Source organism: Procambarus clarkii, chromosome 83 (genome assembly GCF_040958095.1).
Source record: "Procambarus clarkii isolate CNS0578487 chromosome 83, FALCON_Pclarkii_2.0, whole genome shotgun sequence".
Classification (NCBI taxonomy): domain Eukaryota; kingdom Metazoa; phylum Arthropoda; class Malacostraca; order Decapoda; family Cambaridae; genus Procambarus; species Procambarus clarkii.
In genome coordinates this window covers 6,031,332-6,044,961 of record NC_091232.1, presented here as the reverse complement: position 1 = coordinate 6,044,961, position 13,630 = coordinate 6,031,332, and the positions used below count along the sequence as shown (strand labels likewise).

At 42.1% G+C, this 13,630-nt stretch overlaps 1 protein-coding gene across 1 annotated transcript; it reads right to left on the bottom strand.

Annotated features, from left to right (window-relative positions):
* Positions 1 to 863: 863 nt before the first annotated feature.
* LOC138358440 (uncharacterized) lies at positions 864 to 13,348 on the bottom strand. The gene is made up of 3 exons (XM_069316331.1): positions 10,931 to 13,348; positions 7,854 to 8,161; positions 864 to 1,771 (listed from the first exon to the last, which is right to left on the bottom strand). The coding sequence occupies exons 2-3, from the start codon at positions 8,120 to 8,122 to the stop codon at positions 1,630 to 1,632; spliced, it is 411 nt and encodes a 136-aa protein (XP_069172432.1). The 5' UTR covers positions 8,123 to 8,161; positions 10,931 to 13,348; the 3' UTR covers positions 864 to 1,629.
* Between the last annotated feature and the right edge of the window lie 282 nt (positions 13,349 to 13,630).

Below are 13,630 nucleotides of genomic sequence, written 5' to 3'. Positions count from 1 at the left end.
TCCTGGGCCCGTCTTAACCCTCATTTGACTGCGAACTTGAATACTAGCACCTTTACTCTTATTAACTTTTCTGTAAATATCCCAACTAATTTTTTGAACATTCAAGAGTCATCCGTGTACCTTCCTCTTAGGAATCTGGTATATATATATATATATATATATATATATATATATATATATATATATATATATATATATATATATACTAAGAGCTGTAGCTCCCTTCTTGGTGTACATTCAGTGAGAGTCTACTTTTGCCGTGGGCTGGACGGTTGGGTGACGGTCTCGCTTTTCCAGATCGGAGTTCGATCCCCGACCGTCCAATTGGTTGGGTACCAGTCCTTTCCTCTTTCATATTCCAAGTCGTTCTTCTCATATCCCTTCCAAGTGCTATATAGTCGTAATGACTGAGCGGATTCTCCTGATAAATACCTGATAGAGAGAACACCTTTTGCCCTGGACGACTTTGTTCAAGGCTAAAATGTATTTGGAGTTTGGGCAGTAAGGTATTGTTGTGGTAAACCCTCCTTGACCACCACAGTTGATAGTGAGGTCATAGTGTTAGAGGTTGATGGTTCTTAATCTCACCACCAAACCAAAACTCATCTTGATTTCCTTCCATGTCAAACACTCTTCCCTATTATCTCTGTCAATTTTTCCTACGTATGTTATACGTCGTGATCATATCCCCCTCTGATTATCGTTTCTTCCAATGACGTGAAATACAGTTTAACCAGTTTTGCTCCAAACTGCATACCCTTCAGATCCGGAACCAACCTGGTGGCAAGTTTGGACATTCTCATGGGGCTTCATGTGAACACATCCTCCAGTTGACATAGAGGAAAGTGAAGACATACACTGTCAATAGCAAAAATATTTATTTGTTGACGCTTACCAGAAGCAATCAACAGTAGAATATATAAAATACATCATAATAAATATATAATACAATAAAATAATATATATTAGATTGAAATAAATATAAAACCTGAAACATCTATTCAACAAACATTGCAAGTGTGTATAAGTGTAAGATAGAACACTTGAACAAATACACGATAAAATCTCGTCTCATACAAGTTATTAAACTTCAGTTTTCCCATCGAAGTCTGACTCTCAAAGAATCATACAGTGTCATTAATAAACATTATTATGAAATACACAACGTAAAACAATAACATAATTACAAGAGATTTCTGACCAAATGACGTGGACTGTATGGGTGTATGTTGACGACCCAGTTGATGACTAAGGCAGTGTGTTGATGTATCCTGAGTGCGTGTGGTGTCAATGACCTGTAGTGTGAAAGAGGGAGAGGTGGAGGTGCAGGAAGTTGATTTAACTGGTGGAGGTTTAAAGCAAATATTTGGTGTAGTGAAGTGTCATGGCTGTGTCTTCAGAGATACAAAGTCCTCCTCCTCCTCCTTATTGAACTCCTCTCCTCCTCCTTCTCCTCCTTCTCCTTTTCTTCTCCTCCTCATTATTGAACACTGAAATCTGGAGCATTCATGTTTGACTGGAGTAACTTTGAGACGCTGAAGTGAGGTGATGGTGTTGAATTGCTGTGTCACTGGTGCTGTGGTGTTGGTACACCATCACTGGTGCTGTGGTGGTGGTGTTGGTACACCATCACTGGTGCTGTGATGGTGAGAGTACACCATCACTACTGGTGTTATGGTGGTTGTGAGAGTACACTGATGTACTCCTCTGTGTGTACTTCTCCAGGGCGTTGGTCAGAAGGCGGAGCGCGAAGCTCACTGTGTCGGTATCACTATAAAAGTAAAAAAAATAACATTATAGTTTTAAAAATAGTAACATTACAATATAAATAATGACATTTTTATAACAATAAAATATTGTATTACTACTAATTATTCTGGTGTTAATAATAAATATTATTAGAAAATGATTATAGTTCAATAATAATTATAGATGCATTAATAATAAGTATTTGTATATATTATTATGGTATAGTATTACTACAAATAATAATAATAATAAAAATAATAATACTAATTGTTTATGTTTATGTATCAGACACGAATGATAGAACACACACACACACACACACACACACACACACACACACACACACACACACATTGAGGGCGTGTTTGTGTGTGTGTGGGTTAGTGTGTGCTTAAGTATGTCACGGGTCTGGTTGAGCGCGCGGGCGTGGACTTGTGTGTATGTAGTGTACAGTCACGCCTCACGCGCGTGCACAGTCACGCCTCACGCACGTGCGCTATGAGGGTGAACATTCAATCTTTGTAGCAACGACTTTAAATCTCAAAATTATGGCGACGAAAAGAGCATGTGTGTGTATTTACTATTTGTACCGGTACACACACACACACACACACACACACACACACACACACACACACTGATAAGACAAATGGCCGGCATTCCGGAAGGGAAACTATGAGGAGATAAGGAAATTCTTAGGAGATATAACTTGGGAAACAGAGCTCAGAGGAAAACGGCCCCAAGACATGATGGACTACATCACACAGAAGTGGAAGGAGGCAGCAGACAAGTTCGTCCCAGTCCAAAAGAAAAAAAAATCAATGTAGTCAAGAAACCCATGGTTTAATCGGAGATGTAAGCTAGCAAAGCAACTAGCTTTGTCGTGTGCTAGGGCGTGATGTGGGCGTGGAGAAACTATAGAAATAACAGGACACTAGAGAGCAGAGGAAGATACCAGAGCGCCAGGAATGAATACGTCTTGGAGAGAAGAGAGGCAGAGCAATAATATGAAAATGACATAGCAAGCAAGGCAAAGACTAGACCTAAATTGCTGCACAGCCACATCAGGAGAAAAAAAAACAGTGTAGGAACAGGTAATGTAACTGAGGATAGGGGCAGACAGATTCACTACAAACGACAAGAAAGTGTGCGAAGAACTCAATAAGAAATTCCAGGAGGTCCTCACAGGTGAGCAAGGATAAGTCCCAGAGATAAGAGAGGGAATATCTAACCAGACACCACTAGAGGAGTTTGTGATTACCAGTGGGGAGGTGAGGAAGCATCTGCTAGATATGGATGTGACAAAGGCTATGTGTGTATCAACTGATCAATCTGTAAAGATGTGAGTGGTTGTCGGTCTTGAGATGGTTTCCATTTGTTGTTCTGTGACAGCTTTGAGCCTCTGCGACCCACATGCTGATTTTTTAACTGGTAATTCATTAATGATTATCTTTAGACTCGATTCTTCCCATGGAGGAGGCTGCCGAAAGTGTTGATATGGTCTATCTTCTCCTTTGTTTCTAATGGTTCGTTTAAAGCCCAATTTCTCTAGAATCTTGACCAGATTATCCGTCCATGTATTTGTTATATATTAAAGGTTTATATGAAGCGATCTGTGTATGCTATCTTTGATTGACAGTCTGGCGGTGGTTCCAACAAGTTTTGCCGTTATGGTGGCTATCCTTTGTTTGATTCTGTTTTCTAAGGCTGGTTTCAATTCTTAGATTCTCTCGACGCGTCCATGAAGGTGCTCTCAGCATTGTTTTGAGAGCATCATTTTGTGAAAACCGAGTTTCTCCCATTGGTTATCACTGAGGGATGTAAGAGCAGGAGCAGCATAGTCAATGAGTGACCTAACTGCTTGAACGTAGTACATGTTGAGTACTGGTAGAGATGCACCCTCTCTAAGACTTGTCAAGGAGAGCAAAACTGAGTTTCTGGCTTTGCAACGTTGTCGAAGATATTCAACTTCTTGAGTGAATTTCAACTGGCTGTTTATTATGACTCCAAGGTGTTGAAAAGAGATAACACACTCAATTTCTCGTCCTTGTATTGCGAGTCTGATGTCTTGAGTTCTCATTTTAACGACCATTGCTTTGGTTTTATTGCTGTTTATTTTCACTGCTCTGCGTTCTGCTTCCCTGTTGATGATATCTAGGCATTTTTGTGCATGATTCCTGGCGCCTTGGCCATTGATGATGACCACAAAGTCGTCTGCATAGTTAAGCAGTTTGGCTTTGGTAACCTGAGCTACATGAATTGTTCCATGACACAGTTGAAGAGGAAGGGGCTTAGTATTCCTCCCTGCGGGGTCTCGTTTTCCAGACTCTTTGAAGAGAATGTTTTTCCTTGGAATCTGACTTTTTGTCGTCCTCTATAGCTCTTGAACCAGATCAGGAACCCCGACATTCTTCCTCAGGAATTTATGTCACAGTGTTTTTTTGTGAAATTTCTTTATAGATATATGTTAAATTCTGGTCTGTGCCACTAGATAACTACTGTTTGTAATTACACGTGGTGATGAAGACTAATTATTAACCCTGGCTGCTTATATGTCTGCCAGAGACTCGTTTTCTGCTTCAGTAGAGCAAGACTTGTAATTATGTGGTAGCCTCGAGCTGATCCGCGCTCCTATATATTCATATAATAGTTTGTAGTCAGTAATTAGTAATGGTCGTGCATGCAACTACTGTTATATTAGGTTGATATATGCAAGACGATGAGCGCTGTGTTGCTCTGAAAGTTTCTCGACCGGTGAAGCAGCTTTGCTGAGCCCGTGTGGATAGTCTGATGTGGATAGTCTGATGTGGACAGTCTGGTGTGTACAGTCTGGTGTGTGGACAGTCTGGTGTGGACAGTCTGGTGTGGACAGTCTGGTGTGGACAGTCTGATGTGGACAGTCTGGTGTGGACAGTCTCGTATGGACAGTCTCGTATGGACAGTCTCGTATGGACAGTCTCGTATGGACAGTCTCGTATGGACAGTCTCGTATGGACAGTCTCGTATGGACAGTCTCGTATGGACAGTCTCGTATGGACAGTCTCGTGTGGACAGTCTCGTATGGACAGTCTCATCATCCACAATAACACTTGAGGTTAAACCACTAATTTCACGAAACTTTTCCAAAATTGAATAATCAGTTGCCTTAGGCAGACATTTAACTATTCAAAATAACCAAGTTACAAGGTGTCGCGGATTCCAAAGACATGACAAAGATTTACTGTCAAATATCAACAAATGTGTATAGTGCAATTTGATTTATATAGAAGGAACTGAACGAAATACAAATGTAACCACGTGACCAAAGCTGTAAAAGTGTCATAATATAATGTGTCATAATATAATTAATGTTATATTAATGTAACCAGATTACAACTTTATTGCTTTCAAGAGGTCAAACTGGTGACTGTACTCTTGAATCATCCCAAACGGACGAGGCTGGCGACAGTTCTGTACAGATTGGGAATCATGAAGAAGCCTTTGAGCATGTGTGTGATGGTGTTGAAAGAAACATTATAGGATATTCGCCGGTTGAATAGGTGGCGATCAAGTTTTCGTCTGATGACCTGTATAAATAATTGAGATGTATATTTATTTGTACTCACCAATTTGTATTCACCTATTTGTGCTTCCGGGGTTGAGCTCTGGCTCTTTGGTCCCGCCTCTAAACTGTCAATGAACTGTGTGTGTGTGTGTGTGTGTGTGTGTGTGTGTGTGTGTGTGTGTGTGTGTGTGTGTGTGTGTGTGTGTGTGTGTGTGTGTGTGTGCCTCCAGTGTCCTAGCGGGGAATATTTGAGTAAATAGTCCAGACAAAAATTACTCAATAGTTAACAAACCAATCACATACAGCAAACAGACGAAACAACAGAAAAAATACGGAGCCAGATACACAAAAACAAACATATACATTGACAAGTAAAGATCAACAATGACGCGCAAAAGCACAGAGCCACAAACACACACAGACACACAGACAAAAACACTCAGATAAAGACACTCAGATAAAGACAGTGCCAAGTACTTACAAAGATCAAGTAACTAAAACATAAAAATACAAAGGTATGGGCATTCATTTTGCCCCTTAAACCCACATCAACTCCCTCCAGGTTACCTTGAGATGCTTCCAGGGCTTAGCGTCCCCGCGGCCCGGTCGTCGACCAGGCCTCCTGGTTGCTGGACTGGTCAATCAGGCAACCCTTGGCTTCCTCCAACCTACATCAACCCTAACACTCTGACCTGCACAGCCTCCAGGTACTAAGAGTAAAGTTGAGCCTATGTAGGACAGCGGACGCAGCTTCTATAACCTAAGGTTGAGAAAGTGTTGAGGAGTGTAGCTCTCTCTCTCTCTCTCTCTCTCTCTCTCTCTCTCTCTCTCTCTCTCTCTCTCTCTCTCTCTCTCTCTCTCTCTCTCTCATACTTCGCAATTTGATTATTATTCTCTTTGCTTATTTATTCTTTGCATGCATCTGTCTTTCTATGGGTTTGTGTCCATTTATCTCAATATATTATTATATATTCGCAGAGCAAAAGTAAGATCAGCAGAAAACTTTGATTCATAGAACCCGTCCTCCAGAGAAAATATTTTCCACAGTAGGAAGGTTCCTGTGAAGACGTGTTCCTGTGAAGACGTGTTCCTGTGAAGACATGTTCCTGAGAAGACGTGTTCCTGAGAAGACGTGTTCCTGAGAAGACGTGTTGCTGAGAAGACGTGTTCCTGAGAAGACGTGTTCCTGAGAAGACGTGTTCCTGAGAAGACGTGTTCCTGAGAAGACATGTTCCAGAGGAGGCATGCTCTAGATTAGTCGAATTCCAGAGCAGACGTGTTCTAAAGAAGGGCTGCACTGCTGTGTTCCAGCTGTGACAAGTTAGAGTGAAGGCGGGGTCCAGAGGAGATGTTCCATGTGGCCACAATGTTAACAGCTGACGCGAGGTAAATAAACATGTGGCCACAATGTTAACAGCTGACGCGAGGTAAATAAACCATGTGGCCACAATGTTAACAGCTGACGCGAGGTAAATAAACATGTGGCCACAATGTTAACAGCTGACGCGAGGTAAACAAACACTAAACAGGTCCCGCTGGTCCCACTGTGTGCACACACACACACACGTGACTTGAGGGGCTGGGGGTGTGCCCACACACACACGTGACTTGAGGGGCTGGGGGTGTGCCCACACACACACGTGACTTGAGGGGCTGGGGGTGTGCCCAGGGGGTTTATGGGAGGGAGGGGAACATATAGTGGTAGTTGTGGTTGGTGGTGATTGTGGTGGCGGCAGTAGCGGTGATGGGGGGCGGTTATCTCAGTGACAGCGGTAGTACATATCCAAGGTGATTACAGTGTCAATGATCATTAATACGGTCCAATAATTACGAGATGCTAATGATGGTGTCAATGAATTAAATTAATAAGTAATTACCCCCCCCCCAAGGGTATTACAGTCTTCAAACGAAAGAGGCAATTGGTCTTGGAATCAATTCTCAGCAAATTACCTTATATAAGAACTTAGAAGACTCACCAAAACATAATTAAAAGCACTGACCTCTTTTTTTTTTATCGCCTTCCATGTTTTCACACAAAAAATACGTCCAGTTCTCAGAAAATTGCAGGCAATTGTGGTCGATAATTTTACTTCTCTGAAATTCTTTCCTGTTTTCGTGCATTCGCAACTTGCGAAGATTTTACAAATTTCAGGAAAATTTAAAGAACAGCTAATATATATTTTAAGCAAAGCTATTCCTCGCAAATATGCGTAAGATTCCCGCAAATGCAAATAACATGATTCAATAATTTTAGGCGTTAATTCGTGCCAATATGAGTCTCTAAGGTGTGTGTTTGTGTGTTTGTGTAATAGTGTTCACACACCAGTAATGGGGACCCCGGATGTAAACATACTAACGTGTCTTGTCCGCGTGGAAACTAGTATGACATAGCTTAACATGATCCACACCTGCATCCACCTGGGTGTTAGCCAGCTGTCACGGGCTGCTTCCTGGGGGTGGAGGCCTGGTCGATGACCGGGCCGCGGGGACACTAAAAAGCCCCCAAATCATCTCAAGATAACCTCTGTTAAAAAACACACAACAGAAGCTCCATATTTACCTGTTATGACGGAGGTCTCCAGAGTGCTCTTTCCGCCAGTCTGGAAATATCCTGGACCAGAGTGGCCAGCCAAAATACTCGTCCATCCTGGCAATGCCGGTGAGGGAGAGTCCCCCGAGGCCAGCACTGAGCACCATGGCCCCGGCCACGATGGCTAGGAAGGCTGCTGTGCCCACAGAATCGGCCAAGTTGCTCATTCCGTTGGAGAAACTGTCCACAGATGACTTGGTTGAGAGAATAACGCTGTTAGCTGACGCAAACATGTCCATCTTGTCTCAGAAATGAGTGCCAACGGCGCCGTTAACTATCTGTGCAAATAATGGAAAGACAGATATACCAGGGGCGTGAAAATAAAGGAAATACGAAAATATTGAAATATATAATGGACTTTAGATCTATTTCCCTTTAGGCCTGATGACTGGAATATATTTGGATGCCTCTACCCATATATACATGGCGGAAGTATGTAGTGCTGACAGTCAAAATATAATAAATAATTTATATGTGTTACAAAGTCCTCAACATTGTAAGCTTCGAGGAATCAAGTCCTGGTTTATTTAAAACTAGATCAATGGATTTAATGTTGACCAAGTTAACATCACTGTTAACGTCACCCATACGCCAATAATACTTAATAAATCCTCCATGTAGAAAATCAACAAGAAAGATGAACCGATTTGTAAGAAAGTTAATACTAAAGTTAAAGTGTGTGTGTGTGTGTGTGTGTGTGTGTGTGTGTGTGTGTGTGTGTGTGTGTGTGTGTGTGTGTGTGTGTGTGTGTGTGTGTACTTACCTAATTGTACTTACCTAATTGTGCTTGCGGGGGTTGAGCTCTGGCTCTTTGGTCCCGCCTCTCAACCGTCAATCAACTGGTGTACAGATTCCTGAGCCTATTGGGCTCTATCATATCTACATTTGAAACTGTGAATGGAGTCAGCCTCCACCACATCACTTCCTAATGCATTCCATTTGCTAACTACTCTGACACTGAAAAAGTTCTTTCTAACGTCTCTGTGGCTCATTTGGGTACTCAGCTTCCACCTGTGTCCCCTTGTTCGCGTCCCACCAGTGTTGAAAAGTTCGTCCTTGTTTACCCGGTCGATTCCCCTGAGGATTTTGTAGGTTGTGATCATGTCCCCCCTTACTCTTCTGTCTTCCAGTGTCGTGAGGTGCATTTCCCGCAGCCTTTCCTCATAACTCATGCCTCTTAGTTCTGGGACTAGTCTAGTAGCATACCTTTGGACTTTTTCCAGCTTCGTCTTGTGCTTGACAAGGTACGGGCTCCATGCTGGGGCCGCATACTCCAGGATTGGTCTTACATATGTGGTGTACAAGATTCTGAATGATTCCTTACACAGGTTCCTGAACGCCGTTCTGATGTTAGCCAGCCTCGCATATGCCGCAGACGTTATTCTCTTTATGTGGGCTTCAGGAGACAGGTTTGGTGTGATATCAACTCCTAGATCTTTCTCTCTGTCTGTTTCATTAAGTACTTCATCTCCTATTCTGTATCCTGTGCCTGGCCTCCTGTTTCCACTGCCTAGTTTCATTACTTTGCATTTACTCGGGTTGAACTTCAACAGCCATTTGTTGGACCATTCACTCAGTCTATCCAGGTCATCTTGTAGCCTCCTACTATCATCCTCTGTTTCAATCCTCCTCATAATTTTTGCATCGTCGGCAAACATTGAGAGGAACGAATCTATACCCTCTGGGAGATCATTTACATATACCAGAAACAGTATAGGTCCAAGGACTGACCCCTGCGGGACTCCACTTGTGACGTCTCGCCAATCTGAGACCTCACCCCTCACACAGACTCGTTGTCTCCTGTTGCTTAGGTATTCCTCTATCCACCGGAGTACCTTCCCTCTCACTCCAGCCTGCATCTCCAACTTTCGCACTAGCCTCTTGTGTGGCACTGTATCAAAGGCTTTCTGACAATCCAAAAATATGCAGTCTGCCCACCCTTCTCTTTCTTGCCTTATTTTTGTTGCCTGGTCGTAGAATTCAAGTAACCCTGTGAGGCAGGACCTGCCATCCCTGAACCCATGTTGATGCTGTGTTACAAAGTTCCTTCGCTCCAGATGCTCCACTAGTTTTTTTCGCACAATCTTCTCCATCAGCTTGCATGGTATGCAGGTTAGGGACACTGGCCTGTAGTTCAGTGCCTCCTGTCTATCCCCTTTCTTGTATATCGGGACTACGTTAGCTGCTTTCCAAGTATCTGGCAGTTCCCCTGTTGCCAGTGATTTGTTATACACTATGGAGAGTGGTAGGCTCAGTTCTCTTGCTCCTTCCTTTAGCACCCAAGGGGAGATTCCATCTGGGCCTATAGCCTTCGTCACGTCCAACTCTAGTAAACACTTCCTTACTTCCCCACTGGTAATCTCAAACTCTTCCAGTGGTTCCTGGTTAGCTATTCCCTCACTTACTTGTGAGGGAATAGCTTACTTCCCTCATGTGTGTGTGTGTGTGTGTGTGTGTGTGTGTGTGTGTGTGTGTGTGCAGGATATGGAAGAAAAAATTTATTGAGGAGTCAGTATATTAGACGACAGACGTATAGAAAGGCGGGGTCCAACAGCTAACATCTCGATTCTGCAGGCAGAACATAACATAATAAACACACACACACACACACAGAAGAGTTAGGGGGGGACATGATCACCACATTCAAGATTCTGAAGGGAATTGATAGGGTAGATAAAGACAGTCTATTTAACACAAGGGGAACACGCACTTGGGGACACAGGTGGAAACTGAGTGCCCAAATGAGCCACAGAGATATTAGAAGGAACTTTTTTAGTGTCAGAGTGGTTGACAAATGGAATGCATTAGGAAGTGATGTGGTGGAGGCTGACTCCATACACAGTTTCAAGTGTAGATATGATAGAGCCCGATAGGCTCAGGAATCTGTACACCTGTTGATTGACGGTTGAGAGGCGGGACCAAAGAGCCAGAGCTCAACCCCCGCAAACACAACTAGGTGAGTACACACACACACACACACACACACACACACACACACATTTAATATTCAGCACAAATTCCTGATTGCAATGAATGACTCAACTTACCTTAAAAGTATACAACACAACACAGTAAGTAGTCCTGGAGAACTGGCTGACGTAGCAATAGCCCAAGGAACACCAGCTGGCGGAGCAGTGGTGCAAGTAACACCAGCTGATGTAGCACAAGTAGCACAATGATATAGCAAGTAGTAACTACTGATGTAGCAATGGCATAAGTAGCAGAACTTGAACTTGAAAAGCCAAGGCTTACGTAGCAATAGCACAAGAAACAACGAGTGACGTAGCGCAAGGAGCATCAGAAGGAGCGCTCACATTACGCTGGAGCAGGAACTAGCTATGGTGTCTCACCTGAACAAGGCAAGCCTCTAGACTGCGTCGGTGGGTCCGCCGAACTGTGAATAAACTGGTCAGTCAACACACAACACACACGTGCGCGCACGCACACACACGCACACACACACACACACGCATACACGTCAATTCGCGTACATGCATATGCACACGTTCTTCCGGTCATTTATATTCTTCGTTTATGTTTGCTTCTTCATTTATTTATTCTGTTTTCTCTTCTCTGTTTACTTCCCTCATTAACTCTTCCCTATCAAAAATTTCCCCAGTCCTTCTACCCTATATACTTCCTTCTCATTCCCTCTACTCTCTCTTTTACTCTATCCTATCCACTCCTCCATCTTTCTCTATGTGCTCTCCATTTACTAATCAACTTTAGCACCCTTGTTTCAATCTTCCTCACATCTTATGATCTCCTCTCACTTCTCTATTCTATCTAGGTAGGTAGTGATTCTATCACTACCTATTCAATGAGCTTGTAAAAGCACCTTCATCACCTTCAGTGATTAAGTGCTTAATTGCACACTAGTTTCTTTATCAGCTACCTCACCCTGTCAGGGTAAATGAGACAAATGTATGTGAATGCATGTATGTGTGTATATATGTATGTGTATGTGTATGTGTGTGTGTGTATGTATATGTATGGGTATAAAGCAAATATGGAAGCTGATCAGAATTACATTTCACCTTTGTGAATGTACATTAATGACACTATGTAAAAGACACATCTAATACTTTATGTAGGGCGTACGTAAATCTGTGTATCTTTGTATTTACGTATGTAGGTTAGCTTAGCATTTTAAAAGCACCGAATCACCTTCTGTGGTTGAGTGTTCAATAAACCCTTGAACTGTATGTTTAACACTTCTCTAACCCTGTCCATGGAGGACAGAAGAAAATGTATATATGCTGGTTAGCATTGTAAATGTGTGGCCACGTCTGTGGTAGAAAATAATAAAAAAAAAAAAAAAAAAAAAAAAAAAAAAAAAAAAAAAAAAAAAAACTACCTATTCAAGGGTAGTGATATAATTACTGAAGCTAATGTTACTGTATATGTACACACTGTAATTACAGTGTGTACACTATGCAGTAACAGACCGACAACCAGAGCGCAACTCCATAGTCTCCTGAGACTGATGGATGCCTAATACTACTACACTATCTACAATATGCAAATTTCAGATATCCGGAGTGTTATCCTGATTAACATAATTTATGTTTATTCTGGGATAACATAAACCCAGATGGTTTATGTTATCCAGAAAAAAAATTAACATATCTTAATTTTTTCTATTCAATTACATAGTTTATCAACCTTGAATTTTGACGCAAGATACGGGGAAAGCTTTAATTGCTAATACAGTCTGCATTTGGTCAGATCTACATTAGTAGACGAGGTCCAAACTCCCAGAGGGACGTGTAGTCTGAACTATGCTGTTTAAAAGCGGTAATTGTTTGTAGATACCTTGGCAGTCCGAAAGAGCTGGAGTAGGTCACTGGGCTGGTTAGCTGTGGTAATTTAGGTATTAGCCAAAGGGGACTCAAACCAGTCTGCTACTGTTCGCGTCGATCGTTTTCACTATGTCAGTTGATATGTTTTAATTCCCTTGCGTGTTCATGCTAACATTATATTTTTTACGATTATTTAATGCACCAGTTAAAATAATTGGCAGCTCTGTCTTGAGAAAAACAAGTAATGTAAGGCCTGTGGGAGGGAGAGTTATAAGTGCAGTCAGCTCACAATCAAATGGTTCTTGATTCCCGAACAGAAGGAGACGTTTGGGCATGTTTCCTGACAACTGATGACTCTGTTCATCTACCACTAAATGGGTATCTACGAGTTAGTCACCTGTTGTGGCTTGCATCCTGGCGAAGATCTCTTGGTGGCCTATGATGACCTCGATGATCCTAACAGACTCCTGTTTCCATCAATAATAAAGAGTCAGAATAAATCTCCGTTCTTGTACCGTGTAAGACCTAAATGTAAACAAAAATAATAGACAATGATCTACAAATAACACCTAGAGCTGGGCTTCACAATGCACTCACAAAAATCCTGTAGGTTTGACCAGGAAATATTTATGTACATGTGATTAACACAGGCGAGAGCAAGTGCCTGGTGGAGACGAACACTTGTGTGGGACGACCTGCTTTTCTCACCTCTCTTAACATTTTTTGTTCGGTCGAAATGTTTGGGCTCTCAGATAAAAGACTTTTTGCGTGTGTATGTTTATTATCTCTATCTCTGCGTAAGTTACTTTTCTCCTTTATGTGTATGTAGATACAAACAAACAAACGTGTAAAGGAGGAAATGTATATGTTTATCTCTCAGAATGTTCGGTAATATGTTTATTGTTTGTGATGTGTATCTATGTATGTATTAACACGATGTACTGA

What these genes read in the sequence shown, in the direction of transcription:
- LOC138358440 (XM_069316331.1), bottom strand. Translation starts at nt 8,122, where the DNA reads ATGGACATGTTTGCGTCAGCTAACAGCGTTATTCTCTCAACCAAGTCA. An exon ending in GGAGACCTCCGTCATAACAG is followed by an intron (nt 1,772 to 7,853) that starts GTAAATATGGAG and finishes TTACTTTTATAG; the next exon opens with TGATACCGACACAGTGAGCT.